The following is a 25,265-nucleotide window of genomic DNA, read 5'->3' as shown; positions in this document are numbered from 1 at the left end:
TGAACAAATAGAAAGTCTGACTGTCGAAATCAAGAAGCCCAGATCAAGGCCTTTTGCCGTTATGACCTGGTATAGACCCCCTGATTCTTCAATTGACCTTTTTAGACCATTTGAAGAACTTATTGGAAAACTAGACTCAGAAAATATCGAATATTACGTCTTAGGAGATCTGAATTGTAATATGGCCGCACCTAAGTTTGACAAAAGTACAAATATCTTATCTAATATTGCTGATGTTTACGGCCTTGACCAGTTAATAACTGAACATACTAGAATTACCGACAAATCACGTACTTTAATTGATCTAATTTTTACAAATACTCCAGATAGGGTCGTCTGCTCAGGGGTCTCACATATAGGCATCAGCGATCACAGTTTAGTTTACGTTTTTCGTAAAGTTTCTATTGAATCGACAACGAATAAGCATACTACCCTGAGATATAGGAAATTTAAGAATTTTAACTCTGATCACTTTCGTAACGATATAGGTCAACAGGATTGGAGTAGCATCGAAAGCTATTCTGATCCTAATTTAATGTGGGCTGCATGGAAACAACTATTCCTGGAATGTGTAAACAAGCATGCCCCACTTCATGTAAAACGGGCGCGCGTCTCAAAGTCACCTTGGATTACACCTTACTTAAAGAAACGAATGCATGACAGAGATATTCTTAACTTGAAAGCATCGCGTTCTAAGGATGCTAATGACTGGCTACAATTTAAAAAATGCCGCAACCTAGTTAATAACGAAATCAAAAAAGCAAAAGAGCTCTTTTATAAAAGAGCATTAGATGAAAACGAAGGCAATTCGCGCCAGACATGGAGGATTGTAAATGAGCTCATGTCGAGGAAAACTAATAATTGTTCCATAAAAGAAATCAAAAGCAACGGTAACTCTATTTACGGCCCTCCTGAGCTGGCCGATGCCTTCAACAATCACTTTTCTTCTATTGGACCCAAGCTTGCCAGCCAGATTTATTCTAATAATGGTCCATCACACCTACATTACCTTGAGGGAACTGACAAACGTTTTGAGTTAAAATGTATTAATCCTTCTAAAGTGTTCTCACTTTTGTCTAAGCTTTGTAAATCGAAAGCCACAGGCTTAGATATGATATCTTCGCGACTTCTTAGCCCGGAGTGCGCCGATCTGATAGCTGATCCATTGTGTTTTATTTTTAATCAGTCCATCAGATCAGGTGTTTTCCCTCAGGAATGGAAATGCGCAAAGGTTATCCCACTTTTCAAAGAGGGAGATCACTCCGACTTAAACAATTATCGCCCAATTTCTATCGTCCCTATAGTAGCTAAGGTGTTTGAGCGTATCATTTACGACCAGGTTTACGGTTATCTCACTGAAAACAATTTGATTTCCAACCAGCAATCTGGTTTTCGTTCGCTCCATTCAACTGTTACTGCCTTGTTGGAGGCCACAAACAATTGGGCCTTCAACATTGATAAAGGCAGTATAAATGCAGTTGTTTTTCTCGACCTAAAAAAGGCTTTTGATACCGTTGACCATACAATTCTTATGTCTAAATTATTTGAATATGGTATCCGCGGTATCGCTTATGAATGGTTTAGCTCATACCTAGATAATCGCCATCAACAATGTTTTGTAAATGGTTCGCTCTCAATTAGTCAAGTTCTCACTTGTGGAATTCCGCAAGGAACAATTCTAGGACCTTTGCTTTTTGTTCTATACATAAATGATCTTCCTAATTGCCTGTCTAATTCAGTTGCACGTATGTATGCCGACGATACTCACCTGACCTTTGCCAGTAACAACATAGAAATGATCAATGATGTTATGAATCACGACCTATCCAATGTTAACACATGGCTCACTGCAAACAAATTGACTCTAAACTCATCTAAAACTGAATTCATGTTAATTGGATCGCGGCAAAGGATAGGTACCTACGATACTTCCCCTAAACTAATCATATGTGGTGACATAATTAAACAAGTTAGCTCAGTCAAATCTCTGGGTGTACATATTGACGAAAACCTTTCATGGAATATGCACATTGAAAAAATAGCCAAGAAAATCGCATCGGGCATTGGAGCAATTAAACGTTGTAGGCCTTTTGTTAATCGAACCACGCTTGAGTCCGTTTTCAATGTCTTAGTTCAACCGTACTTTAATTACTGCAGCGAGGTCTGGGGGCATTGTAACAAGGGTCTTTCGAATAAGCTCCAAAAGTTGCAAAACCGGGCTGCCCGTATTCTGACCTTCTCCAGTTATGACACAAGCGCTGATCCTCTTTTTGTGCAACTTAACTGGAGACGGTTAGATACTCAGCGACAAATACAAGTGGCCACCATGGTCTATAAATCTATACATGGTCTTGCGCCCGACTATCTTGGTTCTCTTTTCACTAAATATGATCCTCCATATAATCTAAGGAACTCTGAAATCAAACTAGCTGTTCCATTGCCTCGCACCAATTTCCTGAAAAATAGCTTTAGCTATAACGGTGCGGTTATATGGAATAGCTTGTCCCCTGAATTGCGGCAAGCAAAATCACTTCAATCCTTCCGAAATGGTTGTCGCAATTTCTTCCTCTGAATCGACAAAACACACACGGCATCTATGTAAAGCAGAATTTCTTTATTTTTTTCTATTTTACTTTTAAATTTTAGATCATGTTTATATAGATTAAAATAGATTGTAACTGTAATAATAGATTGTAATAATATTATTTTTTTATCTGATAGATTTACCGTGTCTAAATAAAAATAAAGTTCAAGTTCAAGTTCAAGTTCAAGACTTATAGCCACAATAAAATTTATTTATACAGGTAAGTACAAAAGAAATAATAGTGATAAAAAGAAAGGGTGATTGCAAGCTAAAAGAAATAATAAATGAAAAAAAGCAAATCAATAATTTAAAAAAATGAAATAAAACAATTAGTAAAAAATACAATCGATTGTCATACAATAGCAAGGCACTAACAGGACAATTTTAAAGCATTGTATGACAGAACAGTAATCATTGTGTGACACTTAAAGTGCCCCTGAGATCAAAATTTTCGTACATCATTTTTTTCCATTTTCCTGTTCAGTGTGTCTCCTTCACCTTCTCTGCCAAATTTCAGTTTAGACCGAGTACCAGAAATATCTTTTTTGGGGCCGTTAAATTCACGATTTCGCGTCCGCCATTATTTGATCATGTTCCGGAAGTTGATCGCAAGACTCAGAGGAAGTGACGTCAAAGGCTCAACGCGAAAATCTCACATGGCAAAATGTCAAGCAAACATAACAGAGTGCTTTACTCTATTCTTACAAAAACTAAACAAAAATGACTGGGCATTGATGCGTAATTCAAAGCTGAAGTAATCGTGCAGACCATGCTGCAGGTGTTTCTCTCCATCGGAGCCTTGAATATAGATCAGAGCGGGAAAAACGGATGCGATTTGTGCGACCTCGCCGAGTAAACTTCAATCCGACAGAAATATTTGTGATCTACTCCGAACACCTCTCGGAGGACTGTTTCGAGAGATCTGCGTACTTTGAAGGATCTAGGCAAAGAATTCTGTCGGGTTCAGTGCTTGCCGTTCAAGAAGAGAAGGGACAAGAAAAACCGTCCTCAGTGCGATCTCGACGCCGGAGAGCGAAGTCTACGAACCCCCACGGATTTTGTCACCTTTACATATGAGCTGATCAATATCTACCTTTAACAACTCTCTGGCAGAATACCTTACACAAAGGAAAGTACTCGGTGAACATTGTAAATAAGAATGATAAAATAGCCGAATTGAGGATTGAGATTTCTGACCTCAAAGAGCTCACTTTTATACAAAAGAGATGAAAGATATAATTGTGTGCTCTGATTTTAAAAGAAGCTGGCTTTAATATCAGCGAAAGCAGAACAAAGAGCTTAAGACACAGAGCGTAAAAACACATTAAAATGTAGGCTTGCAGCCAAAATACCGAGAAAATGAAAATTTCTTTAAAAACCTGTCAAACAATCAACCATCTGACAGCCAAGTCAGCGTGCTATCGAAGGGTCTCAAATTCATCCCAACGCCCGTGACAAACGAATTTAAAATCGGGCCAACTTTTGCGAGATTTATTCGCAAGACGAATGCGCCTCCGTCACACCTTTCACGGACAAAACAAAGAACTACTTCTGTTTCATATCGAACTAAATGCCACCGGCTCAGTCTTCTATCGCTCTTCGGAGCTACTTGGGAAATTGTCATAACGCTACTTGCAGACTGCATCTAAGCCAAAAAATACTTTGTAACGCAATGAGCTCACGGCTCTAAAAGAGTTGATAGTCATCATGAATAAGACAGAAAAAACAAAAGAGGCCAAAATGCAACTCAACAACAGAGTTCACTTCAAACCTCTCAAAGCACCGATAGTAAAAAACACGTAGGAAAGGGTTAATGAGATCATTGACCAAACGCATCGGGGAAAACACATTGATGGCTTAGAAATCGCTTTCACAAACTCCCAATATCCGCCTTCGGATACACAATTAGCCATCGCCGAAAACTGTTTTTACTAATCACCCGATCATTTCTTACAAAAAGGGAAAATCCCTTACGACAAGCAAAAATACAGTTCGAAGGCGATAAAGCGATACGACCACAAAAGCCACATGGAGAGTCCGTGCCGTTCTGTGTTTATCTTTTTTCGCATGACAAACATTCATCGTTTGTCGGCGCAAAACTATCCATAGAAGCTTCAGATGATTCCTGGGACAATTCATCGTCTAAAAAAGTCGACATTTCCCGACTGACAACGAAACAGTTCTCAAAAAAGTAATGTGTGATTCTCTGTGCAGCGAACAAAGAGAGTTGTGACAAAGCAAAGCATAAGTTTCTTGAGCCTTTGACGTCATGATGACGTTTTTGCGAGCTCGGCTGGAACATGTTTTCAGCAATGGCGGACGATTTTTGGACGACTTTGAAGCGGTAAAAATTGGTCATCGAAGGTTTGTTTTGAGTTTTTAATGGCAAAAAGGGTCTTAACTTGACCCAATTCAACATTGTGTGAACAATTTAGGCCAAAATAAAATGGTCAATTTTCGTCTCAGGGGCACTTAAAAAGACTAAATCCTATTAACCAAACATAGAACTATTGATGATAATAATAATAATAATAATAATAATAATAATAATAATAATAATAAAGTGTTTATTCCATCATAAGATAAAACTACATATCTCATGTTACAATGAATTTGGAAAAACTACAACAGAAATCTACATACATATTATGAATTAAAAAGTATGTCATTACAATAAATGGAACTTAAATATCAACCTATTTACAAAGGCGTTCATAAAGCGCTGTGTATTAATTTTCGGGCGTGCGCAGCCTTTTTTCCTAAGATTATGTACATATGTCTTTTGGACAGGAATGATGTCTTTCAGGGGGTGGCAATCCGTTGATTTTAGTTTCTTCAAAATGTTTCGGTCTTGTTTGTTTAAAAGGTTCTTGATAAAAACTGGAAATGAGATAAAAGGGCGTTTATGACATTGGTCTAAAAAATTTTGTACAACCGTAAGATCGGACTCACATGCCCCATAGACTGAAAGTGCATAGCTAAAATTAGGCAAAACAATGGATATATATAGATGATCAATCTCTGCCTGAGAGTAATGTTCCTTTCTCAATGTTAGTAGGACGTGTAAACACTTGTTTGCTTTGACAAGCTTAGTTCTTACATGCTCATCAAATTTTCCGTCACTCTGTAAAGTTACTCCTAGTAAAACGAAGCTATTACATTGGGGAATATTATTAATTGGAGAGTAGAGTACATTATGATTTTTCTTTCTAACAACCAGCTCTTTACATTTGTAAGGGTTGCAGACCATTCTATTGTCTTTACACCATGTTAAGAACTGTCCTACTAAGTCGGTAGATGGGTCACTATTCCTAGTGATAGGCGAAAGAATAGTGGAATCATTGGCATATTTAAAAAGCACAGGGCAACCATTAAAAAAAATCTCCAAATCATTCAAAAATATATTAAAAAGATACGGTCTGCTTACACTACCTTATTACACTTATACTATTGAATGGTGGGCTATTCTTAGAATTATACATGAAATGACTGAAAACAAGTCAATACTGATAAAACAATAGCTCAAAACAACATAACATTAGATAAGACTAATTTCAATCACAATTTCATATTTTCCTTCGACTTAAAACTAGGAAGACTGGCAAAATGTCATTCTGTGACAGGACAACATCTGTCATTACTGATGAACTAAACAATGAAGACTGTAGTGAAATATCTGATTTCACCAATGAACTTTAAGTCAAGTATACAGATAAATGCAATATTCTGAAAGCTGGATAAAAACTTGACACATTTTGAACATGAATCAACTAATATAAGGATTCAAGCAAAGACTAAACAATTGGTTTGAGATAAGTACACATGAACCATATTCTTGAACTCAAACTGTAAGACATACAATAATTGGTCAAATGTGACGTACCAAATCCTCAGTAAAATAGGTCACTAACTTGAGGTTACATGTACTGGAGTTACTTTTTTGTGACCAAGAGGTTCTGAGCTTGTAAGTGCTGGTCTTGACACTCTGAACTACTGAGTTAAACTAACTAACTGTACTTCTTTTATAAGGAATCGAACAATAGCGGGAGATTCTCTAAAATTTTAGAAGTTAGGTGTGATCATTCTAAAGGAAATTTAGCTGCAAATCCTGTGTTTGGGATGATTTGGTTATCATAGGAAATAGGTGTGATGGTGCGACTTAAAGGAAATTTATGATGCAAATCCTGTGTGTATGATAATTTGATTATCATATAGGAAATAGTTTCTGAAGATATAATTCTAAAATTATAACAAAAAATATTGCAATGTCATGCACAATTGTGAGCCTGGTCACAGTTGGATTATTATCAACTTAAGATATCCGCGAAAATGGGGGACGTAATGTTTGAATACTGTTAACATCTACTAAAAAAGAGATCAAGGAAACTAACAATACATGGAGTCCTCCTGCAAAGTTCAAAGGATGAAACTTGCCTGCTCTACAGTCAGTCGATCATTTCAGGTCAAATTTTGTTACGTGGATCACTTGAGTATAACTGATGTAGTCAGAATCCTTTACAGTCTTAAACGGGCCATCCTCTAGCTCCTTAATTCCTTCTTCAATCTGCTCGTCAGTTAACTGATGAAGCATACTCATGTATCGGAACATCTCGTACAACTTGGATTTTGTCATAGATATCGGGTAGTTGAACTCCTTCTCTGATACGCGGACGTTTGCATTTACATCGAGCTTTCGGAGAAGTTTCCGCTTTTGGATGCCACTCTCCACCGCTACTTCCTCTACTCGTTTCGCACTTTCGAAACAGGGGTAACCTGTGTCTATCGTGTTTACTTTGATAAATATACCACCGGGGCGTAAAGAGCGCAGGATACTTTCGTAAACGGCGACAGGATCTGCGAAATGGTGCGCGGCACCAGTAGCTAGCACTCTATCAAAGCAATGGTTTATCTCGGAAAGAGAAAAAAACTCTTCAGCCGTTTTCAGAATGGGGTACGTTCCGTGTCGCTTCCGTGCTTTTTCTTGCATCTCTGGGCTGGGATCCACGCACCAAATTGGTTTGGTCAATTTGCACTTTTCATAGAGTTTTTCGGCAATGAACCCCGTGCCGCTACCGATGTCAGCGACATTGTGATGTGGCTGCAAATCCAAACATTCTATCAGGACTGGAATATTTCCTTCATAATATTCCTCATAGAAGTAATCGAACTTGTCTGCTACAGAACGATAGTGATCTGAAATAAAATAAAGAAAATGTCATTAATACATGGATTGAAGATGTTGGAGGGTTTTGTAGTTATTCTGCTTCATATGTTGTTTCTAACATTACCATCAAGCCGCCTTTCGAATTTTCCAGATACTGAAAAATCAGATGAAGAATTTTCCTTTGGCATGGTTTATCCAGTGAGTTTTTAAAACAAGCCACGAACTCGACTGAGATATAAATGTCAAGCTACGAACTCGATTAAGATGTAAATGTCCAATTTCGCAACGGCGATGAACTTGAATGGAACATTTGATGAATGCTAATCACAGGGTGACAGAGGGAAAGACAGGGTGACAGAGGGACCGTTAATCTGTTGACAAAGAGATATAATCCCAAAGGACAGTATTCGTCAAAGGCGATACAAATATTCAAAGATCTTAGCAAGCTCGCAAACATTCCTACTCATAAATCGTCTGGAAAAGCAAAAATGACAGGAGGGACTATATTTTTTGATTTCAAAGATCTGAAAGACAGGCTTATTAAATTGACAGGGAGTATAAAAGCTGGTAATTCAAGTATTCAGTTGAGAAATGAAGCGATAGAAATATTAGATCACCTCGTCAAAAAGAATAAAATTTCGAAAGAACAATATAGCAAGTATATTCAGAGACACTTAACATGACAGAGACACCTATCTATCTCAACTCTTTGACTTGTAACAATGGACCGAGTCATAATTTCACAACATCTTTTAATCCTGTGATGAGGCTTGACCCAAACAGAGAGTATTTTATTGCTCTCGATGAAATCGCAATGTCATACAGCTGGTACAATGTGAGCAACAGCTATGACAATAACAAACTAAAATATAGTCACGATTCGGGTACAACATGGTATGAGATTGAACTCCCAGATGGGAATTTCGCATACGAAGAACTGAACGCTTATGTTCAGAGAGAGCTAGAGGGATCAAAACATTCAGAGACAGGCATTACAATAACATTTGTCCCAGCGCTTTTCAAAGTTCTGATCGGTCTCGAAGACGGTTTTCAAGTCGATCTGCAAACCGGAAATTTTGCCGATCTCATTGGCTTCACAAAAAAGGTTGTTACAGCAACTAGCTATGGTGAAAAATCCCCTAACATAACAAGATCTGTCGATGACATCTACGTTCACACCAACATCATCTCAGAGAGTGTTGTTGGTGGTAAACAATCAGATGTGTTGTTTCGATTCAGTGTTGACAATCTCCCTCTCTCTTTCCCTTTCCATATCGAGCCAAGGAAGAAAAAGTATAGCAAAATAAACACAGGAGCTATAAAAGATTTGCAAATCTATATCACTGATTCACTGGGAAGACCGCTCGACCTCAACGGTCTACCCATCTCATTAACACTTCTCCTGAAATAAGTGTTCAAAAACAGATATTTTATTTCATACACTTGAAATAAAATGGTTCGAATACAGATGAAAAGAGATGCCAATGGCAAATACGTCTTATACAATCTTGATGACGATCACTCACTTCAAGAGGGTGAAGGGATATTTAACACTCTCAAAAATGTTGGAACTAAAATAGCTACAAAACTCACAGGGAAAACTGCAAAGGAGATGGCTAAAAAGGCAGCTACGAAAGCGTTTGAGAAGGGAGCAGAGCAGATCGGTGAAAAGATGGGACAGTTAATCGGTGAAAAGATTTACGATAAGTTCACAAAACAGACAAACCTCAAGTAACGCATCACGAAGTACCACTAGTCACACATCACGAAGTACCACAAATAAAAGAAGATAAAGGAGAAGAGCTTGCAAAGCTATTGAAGAAAGATAAGAAGCCGTGGTCAAAAAAGCCACCAAAAAATAAAATTGAAAAAGACGATCTCTTTAGCGATTTCGATGACCTTTTTTTATGAAAAAAATAATCTCTTCTTTCTTGCAAAACACATCATGACCTCCATGCGAACTGCAAAATTTTCGAAGGGGTATGAGTATTATTCATATGAGCTCGATACTCCTCTCCAATCTGCACCAGCAAATAACAACTATCAAAAGAAGGATGGGTACAAGTTTACTGTTGACACATCAACAGCGTCAGAGACTGTAGCTGACTGGCATAATGCTTATTTTGAAATGGATTTTAAACTCACAAAGATAGATAACACAACCTATGGTGCGGCTGATGCAGCTGCAATAATCAATGGAGGTTTTAGTCTGATAAAAGACATCAAAGTTGATTTTGAGAGTGCGAGAGTTCTCGATCTTCCAAGTGCAAATCATGCTGCAAATGTAAAGAATCTCACCGAGTTTACAGAAGAACATTCGAGAAAAGTAGGCCCCCGCCAATTTCACTACCCCGACACAGCTACCGGTGCAGTCATACAAAAGTATACAACACTTGCTCTTGATAGGAATGCGCAGAACATAGCACCAACAGACAACACTGATTACAATGAAGGATTTACAAAAAGAAAGACTCTTCTCACCACAGGTGCTGAAAACAACATCCATCTACCACCCAACCGTTTTGGCTTCTTTGACTCTTTGGAAGAGCAGTTAGCACCCAATGCAAAGGTTAGTATTTATGTTAGACTTGAAGATGATGCAAATGTGTTGTTCATAGCAAATACCGCTGCGGCAGGTAGATACATCGTGACAAAGTTCCGCTTGTGGGTACCGATAATTAAAATGAATGTCCTTGGACTAAAGACATTTGTCGATAACTTCCTCAAACCTCACAGATGGTCTTATCTGAGAGAGGAAATTGTTGATGCGGGACCGCTTCGACAAAAAAATGGAAAATTCAGAATTACAAATGCTATCAGAAGACCAAGGCATGTTTTCATTTGGGTTCTTAATGCAACCAAGTTTAGCGATCAGGAACAGAACATGTTTGTGTTCAACAATTTCAACATCGCAAAAGCGAGGTACTTTACAAAGGCTCAACTTCGTGTGCAGAATGGTGAAAAGTATCCCTGATCAACAACTGGACCCAAGCAGCGAGCTGACAAGAGCATGGACATATCTTGCAGACTATGTAAAGTTTGTAAGCGGCAATCTGTTCGGTCCAACAATTGATGTGAAACAATTTCAAGATCTCTATGGAATACTTTACTTTGATCTGACACGACAATCACCAGAGCTTCTTAAAGTTACAACAGGTCTGGATTTTGAGTATAGTCTCAACAACACTACCAACGCAGACTATCACATCTATGCATTGATTCTCAATGAGGAGGAACTTAGTGTTGAAGTCATGGGTGGAAAAGCACTCATCAGGAATTAAGTAGACTTTTCGTCTTTTTTTGGATTTCATTATGTGACTCGCATAATAAAAAGATGACGACTTATTACCCTCATGGAGTAACTCTTTCAGATAATCAGAGAAGGAAGCTTGCTAAAGCTTTCAACGAAGAATCACCCATCACTCTGCGTCTCTCACACAACGAACTGACTGGTTCTGATGAGATGATGCTGACACAGACACAGATCAAGAAGATTCAGAAAGCAAAAAGCAATGGGAGAGGGGTTGACCTCAAAATCAGCAAGACACAGATAACAAAGGTTGCTCAAAAAGGTGGCAGCCTCTTCTCATCACTTCTCACTCTTGGTGTAAAGCTTCTCCCAAAAGCAATGAATCTCGCCACAAAGGCTCTCCCAGGATTGGCGACAGGAGCACTCTCAAGTCTGGGCAATTTCGCTACTGACAAGATTTTTGGAGCTGGTCAGTCAGGAGGTTTGATAATTCCACATTCAAAGATTCCACAGCTTTTACCTTTTGAAAACCGTCCCTCAGAAAAGCAGAAACAAGACATTGCAATTGCTCTTCAATCTGGTGGTGACTTGAAAATGAAACCAACAAAGAGGCAGAGTGGTGGTTTTCTCGGTACTCTTCTCGCTTCAATCGGTGAGCCGATACTTCTCAAGGCGTTGACCGGAAGCGGTATGCGAAGCGGAAGCGGAATGCAGAACAGAAAGCCGAGAGGAAGAGGTTTACAGAACAGAAGCGCGTCAGGCGGAGCCGGTAGGGCCGGCAGGGGAATGCAAAACAGACCATATTGGTTTCCACCGAGTTTTGGGGAGCCACCTATACCATTTCTACCACAGAATGGAAGAGGGGTGAAAGGGAAAAAAAAGCAGAAAGGAAAGGGTCTGTTGCTTGGCAGAAACTCCCCCTTCAACGGAGTGCCACTACTAAAAGATATATTGTGAAAAGACCACCCTTCAAAAACAGACCAATCACAAACCTTGACATTCAAAACTGGGTCGAATACCTCAAGATTCCAAACTTTGGAGGGGTGATTTCCAGGGATCAAGTGAAAGATTGTGAGATGGGACACTCTTTCGTCATCAATCTGAACGAGTCAGATGAGCCTGGTTCACACTGGGTGGCGATGGTCTTTGGCTCTGATCTCATCTTGTACTTTGACAGTTTCGGTCTTGATCCACCACAAGAGGTGTTGATTCTTTGTAACAAACATGGAGTCAACTACGCATTCAACAACACACATTATCAGTCATTGACAAGCGTGTTGTGTGGTTACTATTGCCTCTTCTTCTTGAATGAAGTAAATCTCAGGATTCGGTTGAAACCCTCTCTTGCTCATCAAAGCTTGTACTCTGTCTTCAACGATGTGACAGAACCTCTGTCAGTGACTGACACTGAAGCGAACGAGCGTTTCATCAAAAAATACTTCAAAGAGGTTTGACTCTGAGTCAAAAACAAAAAAAAAACCTCTTCAAACTTTCTGAAGAGGTTACAAACAATGGGGTATTCTGACGGTTATCATCGATTCAACAGGCAAGGAGGTGCAAGCAAAACAGGTCCTGCAGGACCACCAGGCCCTGCCGGTCCAAAAGGAGAAAAGGGAGACGCAGGACAACAAGGGCAAAAGGGTGAGGCAGGGCCTACTGGTCCAAAGGGAGACACAGGACCACAAGGGCCGGCAGGTCCTGCTGGTTCAAAGGGAGACGCAGGCCCTGCCGGTCCACAAGGATCAAGAGGACCGCAAGGACCGGCAGGGCCTGCTGGTTCAAAGGGAGACGCAGGACCGCAAGAACAAAGAGGACCAGCAGGACCTACCGGTTCAAAAGGAGACACAGGTCCTGCCGGCCCTACCGGTCTACAAGGACCAAGAGGACTAGCAGGACCTACCGGTTCAAAAGGAGACACAGGTCCTGCCGGCCCTACCGGTCTACAAGGACCAAGAGGATTAAGAGGACCGGCAGGGCCTGCCGGTCCTGCTGGTTCTGACGGTTCAAACGTTGATCTTTCAAATTATCTCGACAAAACAAAGGTTGGTGATTTGCAGAAGGCTTTGAAATTCGTCAGCTCACACGGAGCTGATAGACAGATTAGCGGTCTATCCGATCAACCCCTAAACGGTACTGCAGCTGTCAATCTGAATAAACTCAACACCGAACTCGGAAAGAAGGCTGACACATCGACCGTAATTAACGGTCTGACAGCAAAACTTAATACCTCCACATTTAATACGCAAATAGCAAGAAAACCAAATACCACATCTGTGTTGCTCTTGGATGGAAGTCAAAAGATGACTGGCAACCTTGATCTGAACGGTAACGATGTGATTAATTCAAAGAGGGAGAACTATCTGGGTATGACTACCGCTCAGCAGTCCACTTATGAGAACTCAAACACACTCGTCTCTCGATATGAAGCAGGGGCAATGAAGAGGCATCTAAAGGGTCTACTCGATATTACCACTCTCTCGAATGCAAATCAAACATACGTTGACAATGTGAAAAAGACAGTGTCAAGCTTTAGAAATATAGACGACAAACAGATTCTTGTGAAGGTGTAGTCTGATCGTCCGGGTGAGTGTAGTCCTGAGAAGGACTGTTGTCGGTGGCAGTGACTGACGTTTCGACAACCTGTGCGGAAGTCATCATCAGAGTCAAGTTCAGATTCTTGATGCTCGAAAGAGAAAGATAATCAATCTAGCAGATAGTTTTGCAGATAATGACGAAGCTGTAAGCAAAAATACGTTGATCAAACAGTCAAAACTGTTGAGAGTCTTGCCCAAACGAAGGTTAATAAATCAGGTGACACAATGACAGGGAACCTCAATCTTGGTAAAAATAAAGCAATTAACTCTGCTGCACCAAGCAGCGGAGGCGATCTATGTAACAAAACACATGTCGACACCCTTGTGGGGGTGACCAAAACCAACCTTGAAAAACATGTCGATGACCACCTTGCTCACAGCGTCAGAACCACCAACCTGAAAAACGATCTCGATTATATCATGAACGAGATTATCGGAAATGAGTTCAGCGATGAAGATGATATCACCGGAAAAGTACAAATTTACAAAGACTTTCATAGATTTGCAAAGAACGTAAAACCGTTCGATCTTCTTCTCGATACATCAAAAGGTTACTATTCAAGTCGCTTCGGTGTGAACATGTACTCTGCCGCGAAATCAGAGTACACAGTTGTCTGTGAAATGTGGTGGGAATCCAATAAAGTTGATTCAACCTCTGTGACTCTGACTGCCACAAGCTCTGTAGAGACAGTTTCAAGGCAGCGCTGCAATCGATTCTCAAATCATATTGTCAGTCTCATACATATGACAAAATGGAGTGATGCAACACCCAATTATTTGATGTTCGACATCGTGATAAAAAACAATTCAGGGCAGGTCTATGATCAGAAACTTCCGATTTGGGTTGTGGTTTACGGAAGCAAGGGATACCACAACAGTCTGCCTGAAGATGTTTGGGATCGATGGTACTCTTTCTATGACAAAAAAATGTACATTTATCCATAAGTCGTACTGGCGAAAGAACCGAAGGATGGTAGAAACCCAGCCACAAAGAAATATGTTGATGATATCAAAACAACATTACAGACAAAGATCAATTCAAAAGCAACCAAAACAGCGCTGACAAACGCAACAAGAAAGATCTGGTATCGAGGAAACTGTGCTCACGACAATTCATCACAGGCAAGATTCTAAGTAAATGGAGCATCAGATCATACCACATATGTATCACAGAGCGCTAACGCCGATTTCACAGTAAACAGTTCAGACAACACAAAACTCATAATCAACAACGCTGGTATGTATCTGATCACATACACCGATGGTATCAAGTCTAAACATCTATCACATCTCAGGTTCATCTTGGACAATCCGTTCATGACCACAGCAAACGGTATATTGGTAGCGCTACCCAACACAAAAAATACTTGGAAGACACTCGCTAATACCGTTCTATTATATTTCCAAGCAAACACATCGCTGAGCATAGCGACAGATAACAGCTCTGTTCAACTCAATGGAACTGATGACAGCTATCTGATGATTGTGAAGCAGGATTGAGATTACGCTAGTAATAAAAAAGCTAATTTTATTATGGGATGTTCATAATAAAATGACTGACGCAACCATTTTCAACTTCAACCGTATCGACTACTCTATCGGAGAGGAGAAGATCGATGAGCTCAAAGCTCTTTACAAACACTATCACAAGAAGTGGTGGTGCTCGAGGAAGATCTTCAAGAGTTTCAAACGAAAGAGTCTTCTCTGCAACCTGGGAAGCACCATGCTCATCGTTATCGGAGGGATAGCTGGAGGGATAACCATGAACCCAATCCCGCTTGCTACAATATCAGGCACTGGCCTCCTTCTCAAGACGTACACCGATGTGAAGAAGTTCGACAGAAAGATCGATATGAGCAAATTTGCCTTTACAACCTATGAGAAGATCTTGACTGAACTGAGATCCTATCTGAGAGGAAGACCGTTCGACAGTGCATCGTTTCTCAATGAGGTGAGACTCATCGATGATACAATCACAGATCTGTATCCAATCTTTCAATCGACTAAAGTACTTAAGCAGTATAAAACACGCTTCGAGCATAATAAGGTTTGAGGTTTCTAAATACTTTCCTCTTTTGAAACGAAAGAGGAAAGTGAGATCTTCTCTTTAGTAGACAGTAGGCCCTGCCTCAGGCCGACCTAACCTTCCTCTTCATCAGATGAAAGGGTGTCTTTATCTTCATCTTCATCTTCTTCATCAGATGAAAGGTGACCAACGGTTGTCTCTGTGGCAGTGATTTGACATAGATGTCATTCACCTTGATCTGCAGCGTTACAGCTTCTTCACTAATATAGATCGACTCGATTATCAACGCCATCTTCACTTTGCAATATTGATCAAGATAATCAAGTGGATTCTCTTTTGCTTTCTCTCTTGATCGGAAAAGTGTGTGTATATTCTGCGTCTTCTTAGAGATGATGAGCTTTGAATAAAGAATGGGGGGTTTTCCCTATTTCTCAATCAGAGGGAGTTTCAACATTGATGCAGTTTTAGGTTCATATCCGATCTTCTCAAGATGATCAGAACACGGATGTTTAAACTGTTTCAATCCATCATAAAAATCAAACTCTTTTTTTGATAGTTCATAGTCTACACCCCAGAGACAGGTGGGGATTGAGTAACCAGTGAAACCACCAGCTTTATCACGACTCTCTTGCACACCAAAAGAGAAGAGGAGAGGAGACTCAATCACCAACGGTCCTGGTGTATTTTCCCCTCCACCATTCTTCGCTTCAATATTGATTCTTTGATGACCATATTGGTTGACAACGGCTTCGTGGAATATGACATTCTCTTTGTTGAGCTTTTTGATACTTGTGAGTTGCATTGTTATTATTATCAAACATTTTCTTTAAAACATTTTTTTTGAAAAAAGCAAGTGGATATTTATCTCTGAAGAATAAGTATTTCTTTCGCTTTTGCATCGTTGACACTTATCTCTGAAGAATAAGTGTTTCTTTCGCTTTTGCATTGTTGACACTTATCTTCAGAGATAAGTGTTGCTTTCGCTTTGCTTTCGCTTTCACAAATTCAAGAGTTATATTTTCAGCGATACTTGTAGAATAAGCTAAAATGGTCAACATTCCAAAATTGACTACAGAGAGTTCAAACGGAAATCGAAAGAGAAGAGCACCCGGTGTTGACTTTCTTGATGAAGAGTATAGGATGTTGATTGCCGGTCCGAGTGGGGCTGGAAAGACAAACACGCTTATGTACATGTTGAGAGAGCCGCTGGTCATTTACGAACAGATTTTTATCTATACTCCAAACATTCACCAAGAGCTGATACAAGATCTCCAAAAGATTATGCATCAGCACTCACAGAAACTTGGGTATGATGTGTTGCATCTGATGAATCCTGATGAAATTCTTGACACAACAGAGTATCCAAGAGTGGGCAGGAAGGTTGTGATTTTCGACGACCTCATCACTGCTCCTAATAACGTGCAGGAAAATATCTTGAAGCATTTCGTTGATGGAAGGCATCATTTAATCTCACCGGTGTATCTGAGTCAATCATATCACAAGACTCCTGTCAACAACAGATTGAACTGCTCTCATCTCATCCTGTACAAACCTGCAATGAATTGCCATCGCGCTATGATCGCTCGTGAGAATAGCTTTGAACCAGATCTGTTCTCAAGACTGAAACCTTTTGAATTTCTTTTCCTCGACAAGGTGAAGGAGACATGCATGAGAAATTTCGATGAAGAAATCTAACGCTTTTTCAAGAGATGAAGAGTTATTGTGTCAAACAGAGAAAAAAGACTGAGTCTGTATCCGGGAGCGAAAGACGGGAGATTGCAAAAAACGGTCGTCCGATGATCAAATCGAAGTGTGCAGAGTGTGGCATTACAAAGGTAAGGTTTCCTAGTGGTGTTACCACCACTGAAAAAAAAGGCGGGGCGCTCTTTGATGATGTAGGAAGGACCAGCACTTCGCTGTTAGAGATGGGGATGAAGGGGTTGGCTAATCTCGGACAGTACGGTCTTGCAAAGGCTGTCAATTCTAACTATGGAAAGAAGAAGATGAAGCAGACAGCAAACAAATATCTCGATCAAGCTATCGATTCTTTTGCTAACGATATGAGTAGAAAAATCGGGAGAAGTGTTTATGATGTTAATGAAGTGTTACCAATGTCAATGTATGCTCCCGATGGTGTTAATGATCCGACACACCCCCTTTATGAAGGAGGATCCTTCGATATTCACAAAGCTATCGGAAAACTACCAAAACCGAAGAAGGGTTGGACTCTTCCAGGTCATAAGTATACAGGACCGTACAACGACCTTGCAAATCAGGTGAGGTATAACCCTCAGACGGGTGAGATTCTTGAGATTTTTGATAAGCCAACGGGACCGACTGACGCTGTCGCTATGCAACATGATGTTGATTACAGCGTCTGTACAAACAAGACAGACCCAAAGAAGTGTAAGAATGCGACTGACCGTAAGATGTTGAAAGCTCTCGATGCGATTCCAACGAGTGAGAGACAGTGGGGGCATTGGGCTGCAAGAAACATCATCAATACCAAGCAGAAGCTTGGTTTGGGTGTGGGGAAAAAAAAGCTCAGAGGAAGAAGGGGTGGCAAGAGGAATTAGCAGAGGAGTTGCACAGACCGGTGAGGCGAAACTTCAGAAAACGACGCGTTATTGTCAAAGGAATCGATGAGATTTGGTGCTCCGACTTGGTTGAGATGCAAAAGTTTGCAAAGTGGAATGAGGGTTTTAGATATCTGCTGATGGTTTTGGATGTCTTCAGCAAATACGGCTGGATCGTTCCGTTGAAGAACAAGAAGGGTGAGAGTGTTTCGGAGGGGTTCAGAAAGGTTTTCGCTGAAGGGAGAAGACCGAAGAGACTCTGGGTTGACAAGGGTTTGGAGTTTCACAACAGTCATGTTAAAGATCTGATGAAAGCTGAAGGTGTTGAGATGTACTCGACAGAGAATGAGGAGAAATCGTCTGTCTGTGAGAGGTGGAATCGAACGATCAAAACGGAGATGTGGAAGCAGTTTACCATTCAGAATAACACACAGTATCTCGACATTCTGCCAAAGATTGTCAAGAAGTACAACAATCGAAAACACAGATCAATCGGTATGACTCCGACAGAGGCTTCCAAGAAAAAGAATGAGAATGCCGTCTTTCTGAAACTCTATGGCGATCTGAGCGAATTGCGAGAGAAACCAAAGTTTGCGGTTGGCGATCACGTTCGAATCTCCAAATTCAAGCGAAAAGTGTTCGACAAAGGATTTACCCCTAATTGGACAGTGGAGATTTTCGTCGTTGACGAGGTGCAATATTCCAACCCGATCACTTACAAGTTGAAGGATCTGCTCGGGGAAGAGATCAAAGGTTCTTTCTACGAACAAGAGATGTTGAGAGCAAAGCAGGATGTTTTCCGCATTGAGAAGGTTATTCGAAGGAGTAAAGGGAAAGCTTTCGTGAAGTGGAGTGGTTACCCAGAAAAATTAAACTCGTGGATTGATGAGAGAGAACTTCAGGGGGTAGGTCCTACCTAAAAAAATCATTGATTTCAGGCAGGGCCTCACTCGTTGTGGCAAAAAAGTTAAAGATAGTTAAAAAAATGTTTGATATAAAATGAGATGGATGAACTTGACACTCTTTCAAAGCGTGCACTCTTGAGAAAGTCTAAGGAGATGGGACTGCAACGATGTTATTTACTTAACAGATTAGAGTTGATTGACCTGATCAAAAATCCTCCCGAGTTGGATTATCTTAATACTATGTCAAGAAACGAACTCCTCGAAAAAGCAAAAGAGATTGGATTGCAAGGATATTTCAAGAAGAAGAAAGGAGAGTTGATTGAACTAGTCAGAAATCCTCCACCTCCTCGCGCAAGATACACTGGTGTAAAGAAAAAAGTAACACTCCAACCTACAGATTCAGAAGGGGAAGAACTCGTTTTCCCCTCAATCAGTGCTGCTGCGAAACACTTCAATGTAAACCCTGGAGTGTTTGGAGCGAAGCTTAGATCACGCAAAGAGAGTATAAGAAACTTCGTTGAACTTGATGGAAGGAAATTTACTCTCCGTTTCGAAGCTTACCGTGTGAAAGAGAAGCATTCAAGAGAAGAGTTAAGTGTTAGAGTTTTCATCACTTAAAACGAGTGATGAAAAATGGATTAAAAATGGTTAAAGAAAATATTTCCATCATAATAGATATACAATGGAGAAAAAAACTGTTGTGCAACTTCGTCAGATTGCAAAAGAGATGGGTCTTCGCGGCTACTCAAGACTTCGAAAAGCAGAGCTCATTGACTTGTTGAGTTCAAGAGGGATTGTTAATTTCATTGAGGAGGAGGAGGTTTTGGAGAAAAACAGTTTCACAACTTCGTCGGATTGCAAAAGAGAGTGGTCTTCGTGGCTACTCGAGACTTCGAAGAGCAGAGCTCATTGACTTATTGAGACGACATCGTTTCAAATTTGTTTGGAGCAGATCTTCATTGAAAAAGTTTGCAAATCAGTATACGATTGATGGGGTGGAAGGTTATAAGCCGAAAGATTTTCTTCAGGCTGTAAAACCGACCGTTATCGATTTTCTATTAACGCAGAATAGTATTAAGATGGCGTTCGTCCTGAGGTGTAACATGTTAAAGAAAAACGCTGCGACGGGTGAGACTGTGATAGATATTGCATATTTTACATCTTTCGTGGAGGTTGTATTTCAAGAGACTGATCGAGAAGAGCTTTATCAGAGATGTGTTAACAAAATGTTGGAGAGTTTGGCTAAGTTTATAAAAGAGGGGAGCGGTTGGGTTGTACATTCGATTGCGGGGTTGGATTTGCATACAGTGAAATACACTCCTTTGAGAGGCTTTTCATTTATTAAGCTACCAAAACATCTCGCAAATAAGCAGGCTATCATAAACATGAAGAATGAGGATAATGAGTGTTTTAAATGGTGTGTTACGAGAGCGTTGAATCCTGTGGAAAAGAACCAAGAACGTATCTCAAAGACATTGAGGGAGCAGGCAAAGAAGCTTGAATGGGGTGGGATTACGTTTCCGATGGAGGTGAAGAGTATTCGCCGCTTTGAAACTCTGAATCCAGGTCTTGCTGTCAACGTCTATGCGAATGAAGGTGGGTTGAAACCCTTGAGAGTGAGTAACGTTGACGGCAAGACTTGGATTAATCTTCTTCTCCTCTCTGAAGGTGAGAAAAAGCATTACTGTCTCATCAAAAATCTAAGTCGACTCATATCGAATGGGGATACCAACAAGAAGTTTATCTGTATGAGATGTCTTAATTTTTTCAGTTCTCAGAAAGTGTTAGACAAACATATTGAACTCTGTCGAGAATATAAGGCTGTGAGAGAGAAGATGCCAGATGAGGGATTTTATTTCTTTTTCAAAAACCACTACAGGAAGATGGATCTGCCATTCGCTATCTATGCTGACTTTGAGTCAACCATTAAACCTTTACACACCGCTCAACCGAATCCTAAGGAGTGTTACACCGAGAAGAAGCAGAAACATACCCCGGTGAGTTTTTGCTACTTTGTCAAATGCTCTTTCGATGACAAACATTCGAAACTGGTTGAGTACACAGCAAAGTCTGAGGATGAGGATGTTACGCAGATATTTGTTAACATGCTTGAAGAGGAGGCTAAGTCCATTTACAAAAACCATCCTGGAAAAGAGATGATCTTCACAGACAGCGATGCTGAGATCTTTGAAAACGCAACGTGTTGTTGGATCTGCAAAGGAGGTTTCAATGAGAAGAAGAAGGCATATGAGAAGGTTCGTGATCATTGTCATTACACCGGCAAATTTCGAGGAGCTGCACATAACAGTTGCAACCTGAGATTCCGTCGTCCAAAATTCACTCCTGTCATCTTTCACAACTTGACAAACTATGACGCACATCTCTTTGTTAGAAATCTCGGCGTTTCAGAAGGTAAGATTGATTGTATTCCCAACAATGAAGAAAAATACATCAGCTTCACAAAGAATGTTGTGGTTGACAAGTTTTTCGACAAAGAGAAAGAGAAAGACGTTAATGTCAAGAGAGGGTTGAGTTTCATTCACAGCTTCAAATTTATGGCTTCTTCTCTTGGCCAGCTTGTCAACAACCTCACCAAAAAGGGTGACTCTTTTGAGAATACCGGAAGATACTTCGATGGAGAGAAGCTTGATCTGTTGAAGAGAAAGGGTGTCTATCCTTACGAGTGGTTGAATTCTATCGATAGACTTGATGAGACTAAACTTCCGCCGATTAAATCTTTCTACTCTGTTCTCAGCGGTAGTGGTATCTCTAAAGAAGAGTATGGTCATGCACAAGAAGTATGGAGAACCTTTGGAATGAAGACGATGCGAGATTATCACAATCTATACAATCCAAGCGATGTTCTCCTTCTCTGCGACGTTTTTGAAAACTTTCGAAAGGTTTGCAAGGAGAACTACGACCTCGACCCCTGTTGGTATTACACCGCACCTGGTTTGGCTTGGGATGCATGTCTCAAGATGACTGGGGTAGAGCTTGAGTTGCTGAGTGATGTTGATATGTTACATATGTTTTAGAAAGGTATTCGTGGAGGGATTTCGATGGTTACGAAAAGACATTCACAAGCCAACAACAGATACATGGGTGAGAAGTTTGAAAAGAGCAGACCTTCAAAGTTCATCACATATCTTGACGCAAACAACCTCTACGGTTGGGCGATGAGCAAGAGTCTACCAACGCGTGGCTTTGAATGGGTGGATGAGAAAGATTTTGAAGATTGGAAGAATTTTCCCTGCATTCTTGAGGTTGACTTGCTTCCTATCGACAAAGAGCTATACGATCACTTTGATGACTATCCCCTCGCTCCCGAGAACTTGTTGGTTGGCAATGTTCATGAACTGGTCTGCACCTTGAATGGTAAAAAGAAGTACATCGTTCACCATGAGGCTTTGAAGCTTTACATGAGTCTTGGTGTTAAAATCGGAAAGATTCACCGCATCATTCGGTTTAAAGAGAGTCCTTGGATGAAAAAGTATATCGATTTGAATACAGAGTTGAGAGCTAAGGCTGACAACTATTTCGAGAAGGACTTTTTCAAACTCATGAACAACTCTGTCTATGGTAAGACGATGGAGAATATTCGGAATCGGGTTGATGTAAGACTTGTCAACTCAGAAAAGCAGGCGGAGAAGTTGGTAAATAAGGTCAACTTCGAACGCTGCACCATCTTCTCTGAGAATCTCTGTGCGATCCATATGAGAAAGATGCAAATTCTCTTCAACAAACCACTCTATCTCGCAATGTGTATCCTCGATCTCAGCAAGACTCTGATGTACGACTTTCATTACAACTACATCAGACCCAAGTATGGAGACAGAGCAGAGCTTCTTTTCACCGATACTGACAGTCTTTGCTATGAGATTCAGACCGAAGATTTTTACAAAGATATAATTAATGACGTGGATTCTTTGTTTGACACGAGCAACATTCCTAAAGGGCACTCTTCTGGGATACCAACCGGTGTGAACAAGAAAGTTTTTGGAAAGTTTAAAGATGAGGCAGGTGGAAAAATCATTGAGGAGTTTGTCGGTCTGAGGGCGAAGTTGTACAGCTACAAGATGTTTGACGGGGGAGATGAGAAGAAGAAGTGCAAGGGAGTGAAGACGGGAGTGGTGGAGAGTACCATCAGCTTCGATGACTATAAGAGGTGTGTGTTTGGTGGTGGTAAACAGCATCGGAAGATGAATACCCTCAGAAGTCGAAAGCATGATATGTTTATGGAGGAGATTAACAAAGTCGCTGTCCGCCGATGAGGACAAGCGAATCATTCTTCCAAACAGAGTGAAAACACACGCATTCGGCCGGCCTGAATGAATAATTTGAATTTGGAAAATACGAAAAGATGATTTTGTATTAAATTATCGTGACAGTACGATAATTTAACAAAAATCAGCCAGGTCTCCGCTTAAAGGGATACTAAATTATCGTAATCACGCGATAATTTATCGATTTTGAGCTTAAAGAGGTACTAAATTATCGTGGCCATGCAATAATTTATCGTGAAAGGATGTTTTTTGGTTAAAAATTATCGTAAAAGATAATTTTAACCAAAATCCAAAATCAAATTTTTAACCAAAAATCCAAAATGAGCTCGGACATTATTTCTCATACTACTCACTCTTCCTCAATCCACGTATACAATGCGCAGGGCGACCACTCTTGATTCCCCACTGGATTAAGAGTGGAGTTACACAACTGAGCGATCTATGTTACGAAGTTATACCAGAATTCCTATCCCCCCCCCGAGGCGCTCCGCGATATGATCCCCGATTTTCCCCCGAGCCAACTCGCCCGCGAACTCAACACCCTACTACAGGCCCTCCCAGACGACTGGCGACGCCTTGTTGCCTCCACTACAACTCCCCCCACCCCGCCTACCCAGCCGAATTCACCATCTCTTCCTCAGCTACTCCACTTGCTAATATCCCCACCTGGGGTTTCTACAAAATGCTTATGGCGTCTCAGCAGCCCACCATCCCCAGCCTACAATATTGGGAGCGCACCCTTAACCCCCCCCCCCCCCCAAATTCACCTCCGCGTTTTGGAAATCACTTTACATTCCCCTGCTTCCCAATCATTTCGGCGATATCGCGTGGAAAATCGTTCACAGGGTCCTCCCACACGCCCTGTCCCTCTTCCGAATAGGCGTCTACCCCACGATGGACTGTCCGCACTGCAATGACACCGAAACGCTCGATCGCCTTCTCCTCCATTGCCCCGCTCTTAAACCCTTCTGGGTGACCATACAAAAATACGTCACCGACATATCCAACGACAACATAACTCTGACACACCCCATAGCCCTTTTTGGTGTCCCATTAACGAAGGCTAACGCCCACTGGCGAAGCGAAATCAACCTAATTAATTTCATTCTAAACATAGCGCGCTACGCTATACATAAATCGGCAGTAGAACTCTGTTAAAATGATGTTCACATCACACCACAGTATATTTTTAATGCTAAGGTTAAACACTTTATTCAAAAAGATTTTCAAGTACAACAACACACAGGTCTCAGCTACTATTTCCCTCTGAAATGGTACATTAACGATACTATTGTAAGCCTAGTAAATGAACGACTCCATTTTCACCTATAGAGATCTATTGGAATACGAAATTCTGGCTAGTATATGCCAACAACCAGGTTAATACAAAGTAATGAGTCCCACCATATATACGCCGCAATATCAAACCTTTTGTTATGTTATCACTAGTTAGCCTCAATAAATGTAACACTGCAATAAGTAGAAAACCTGTAATAGTTAAGAAATCTCAACCTTGTCGCCTTGTAAATAGAATAGCTTAGAAGCGGGTCACATTGAGCTGTTTTAGTAGAAATAATAATAAAAAAAAAAAAAAAATCACACCTGACTAGTAACAGGGGGACGTGGGTTCTAATCCCGCTCAGGGGAAATTTCCTTTTCAAACATTTATTCTATTTAAGTATGATTATTTGGGGTGTACAGGGTCAGGGTTTCCCTCGTATACAGAATATAGCTCTTTGGCATACAAAGCTCTGCTTTCATGTCCAAATTGAGCATTGTGGGGTGAGTCATCGCCGCTAGCATTGCGCATAGCTCACTAGGTTTTTCTAGTTTGAGCACTCTGGCATGGCTTAGACGATACCACAAATGTGGGATCGTTCGGG

At 40.6% G+C, this 25,265-nt stretch overlaps 2 protein-coding genes across 2 annotated transcripts; both read left to right on the top strand.

Annotated features, from left to right (window-relative positions):
* The first annotated feature begins 20,178 nt into the window (after positions 1 to 20,178).
* On the top strand, positions 20,179 to 22,134 carry LOC111338630 (uncharacterized). The gene has a single exon (XM_022945148.1). It carries the CDS (start codon positions 20,179 to 20,181, stop codon positions 22,132 to 22,134), a length of 1,956 nt encoding a protein of 651 aa, XP_022800883.1.
* A 24-nt stretch (positions 22,135 to 22,158) lies between these two features.
* LOC148724210 (uncharacterized) lies at positions 22,159 to 23,370 on the top strand. The gene has a single exon (XM_088734538.1). The coding sequence runs from the start codon at positions 22,159 to 22,161 to the stop codon at positions 23,368 to 23,370; it is 1,212 nt and encodes a 403-aa protein (XP_088590664.1).
* The last annotated feature ends 1,895 nt before the right edge of the window (positions 23,371 to 25,265 follow it).

The sequence above is a fragment of the Stylophora pistillata genome, chromosome 9, assembly GCF_964205215.1.
Source record: "Stylophora pistillata chromosome 9, jaStyPist1.2, whole genome shotgun sequence".
In the NCBI taxonomy this organism is placed as follows: domain Eukaryota; kingdom Metazoa; phylum Cnidaria; class Anthozoa; order Scleractinia; family Pocilloporidae; genus Stylophora; species Stylophora pistillata.
This window is presented reverse-complemented; position numbering and strand designations above follow the sequence as displayed.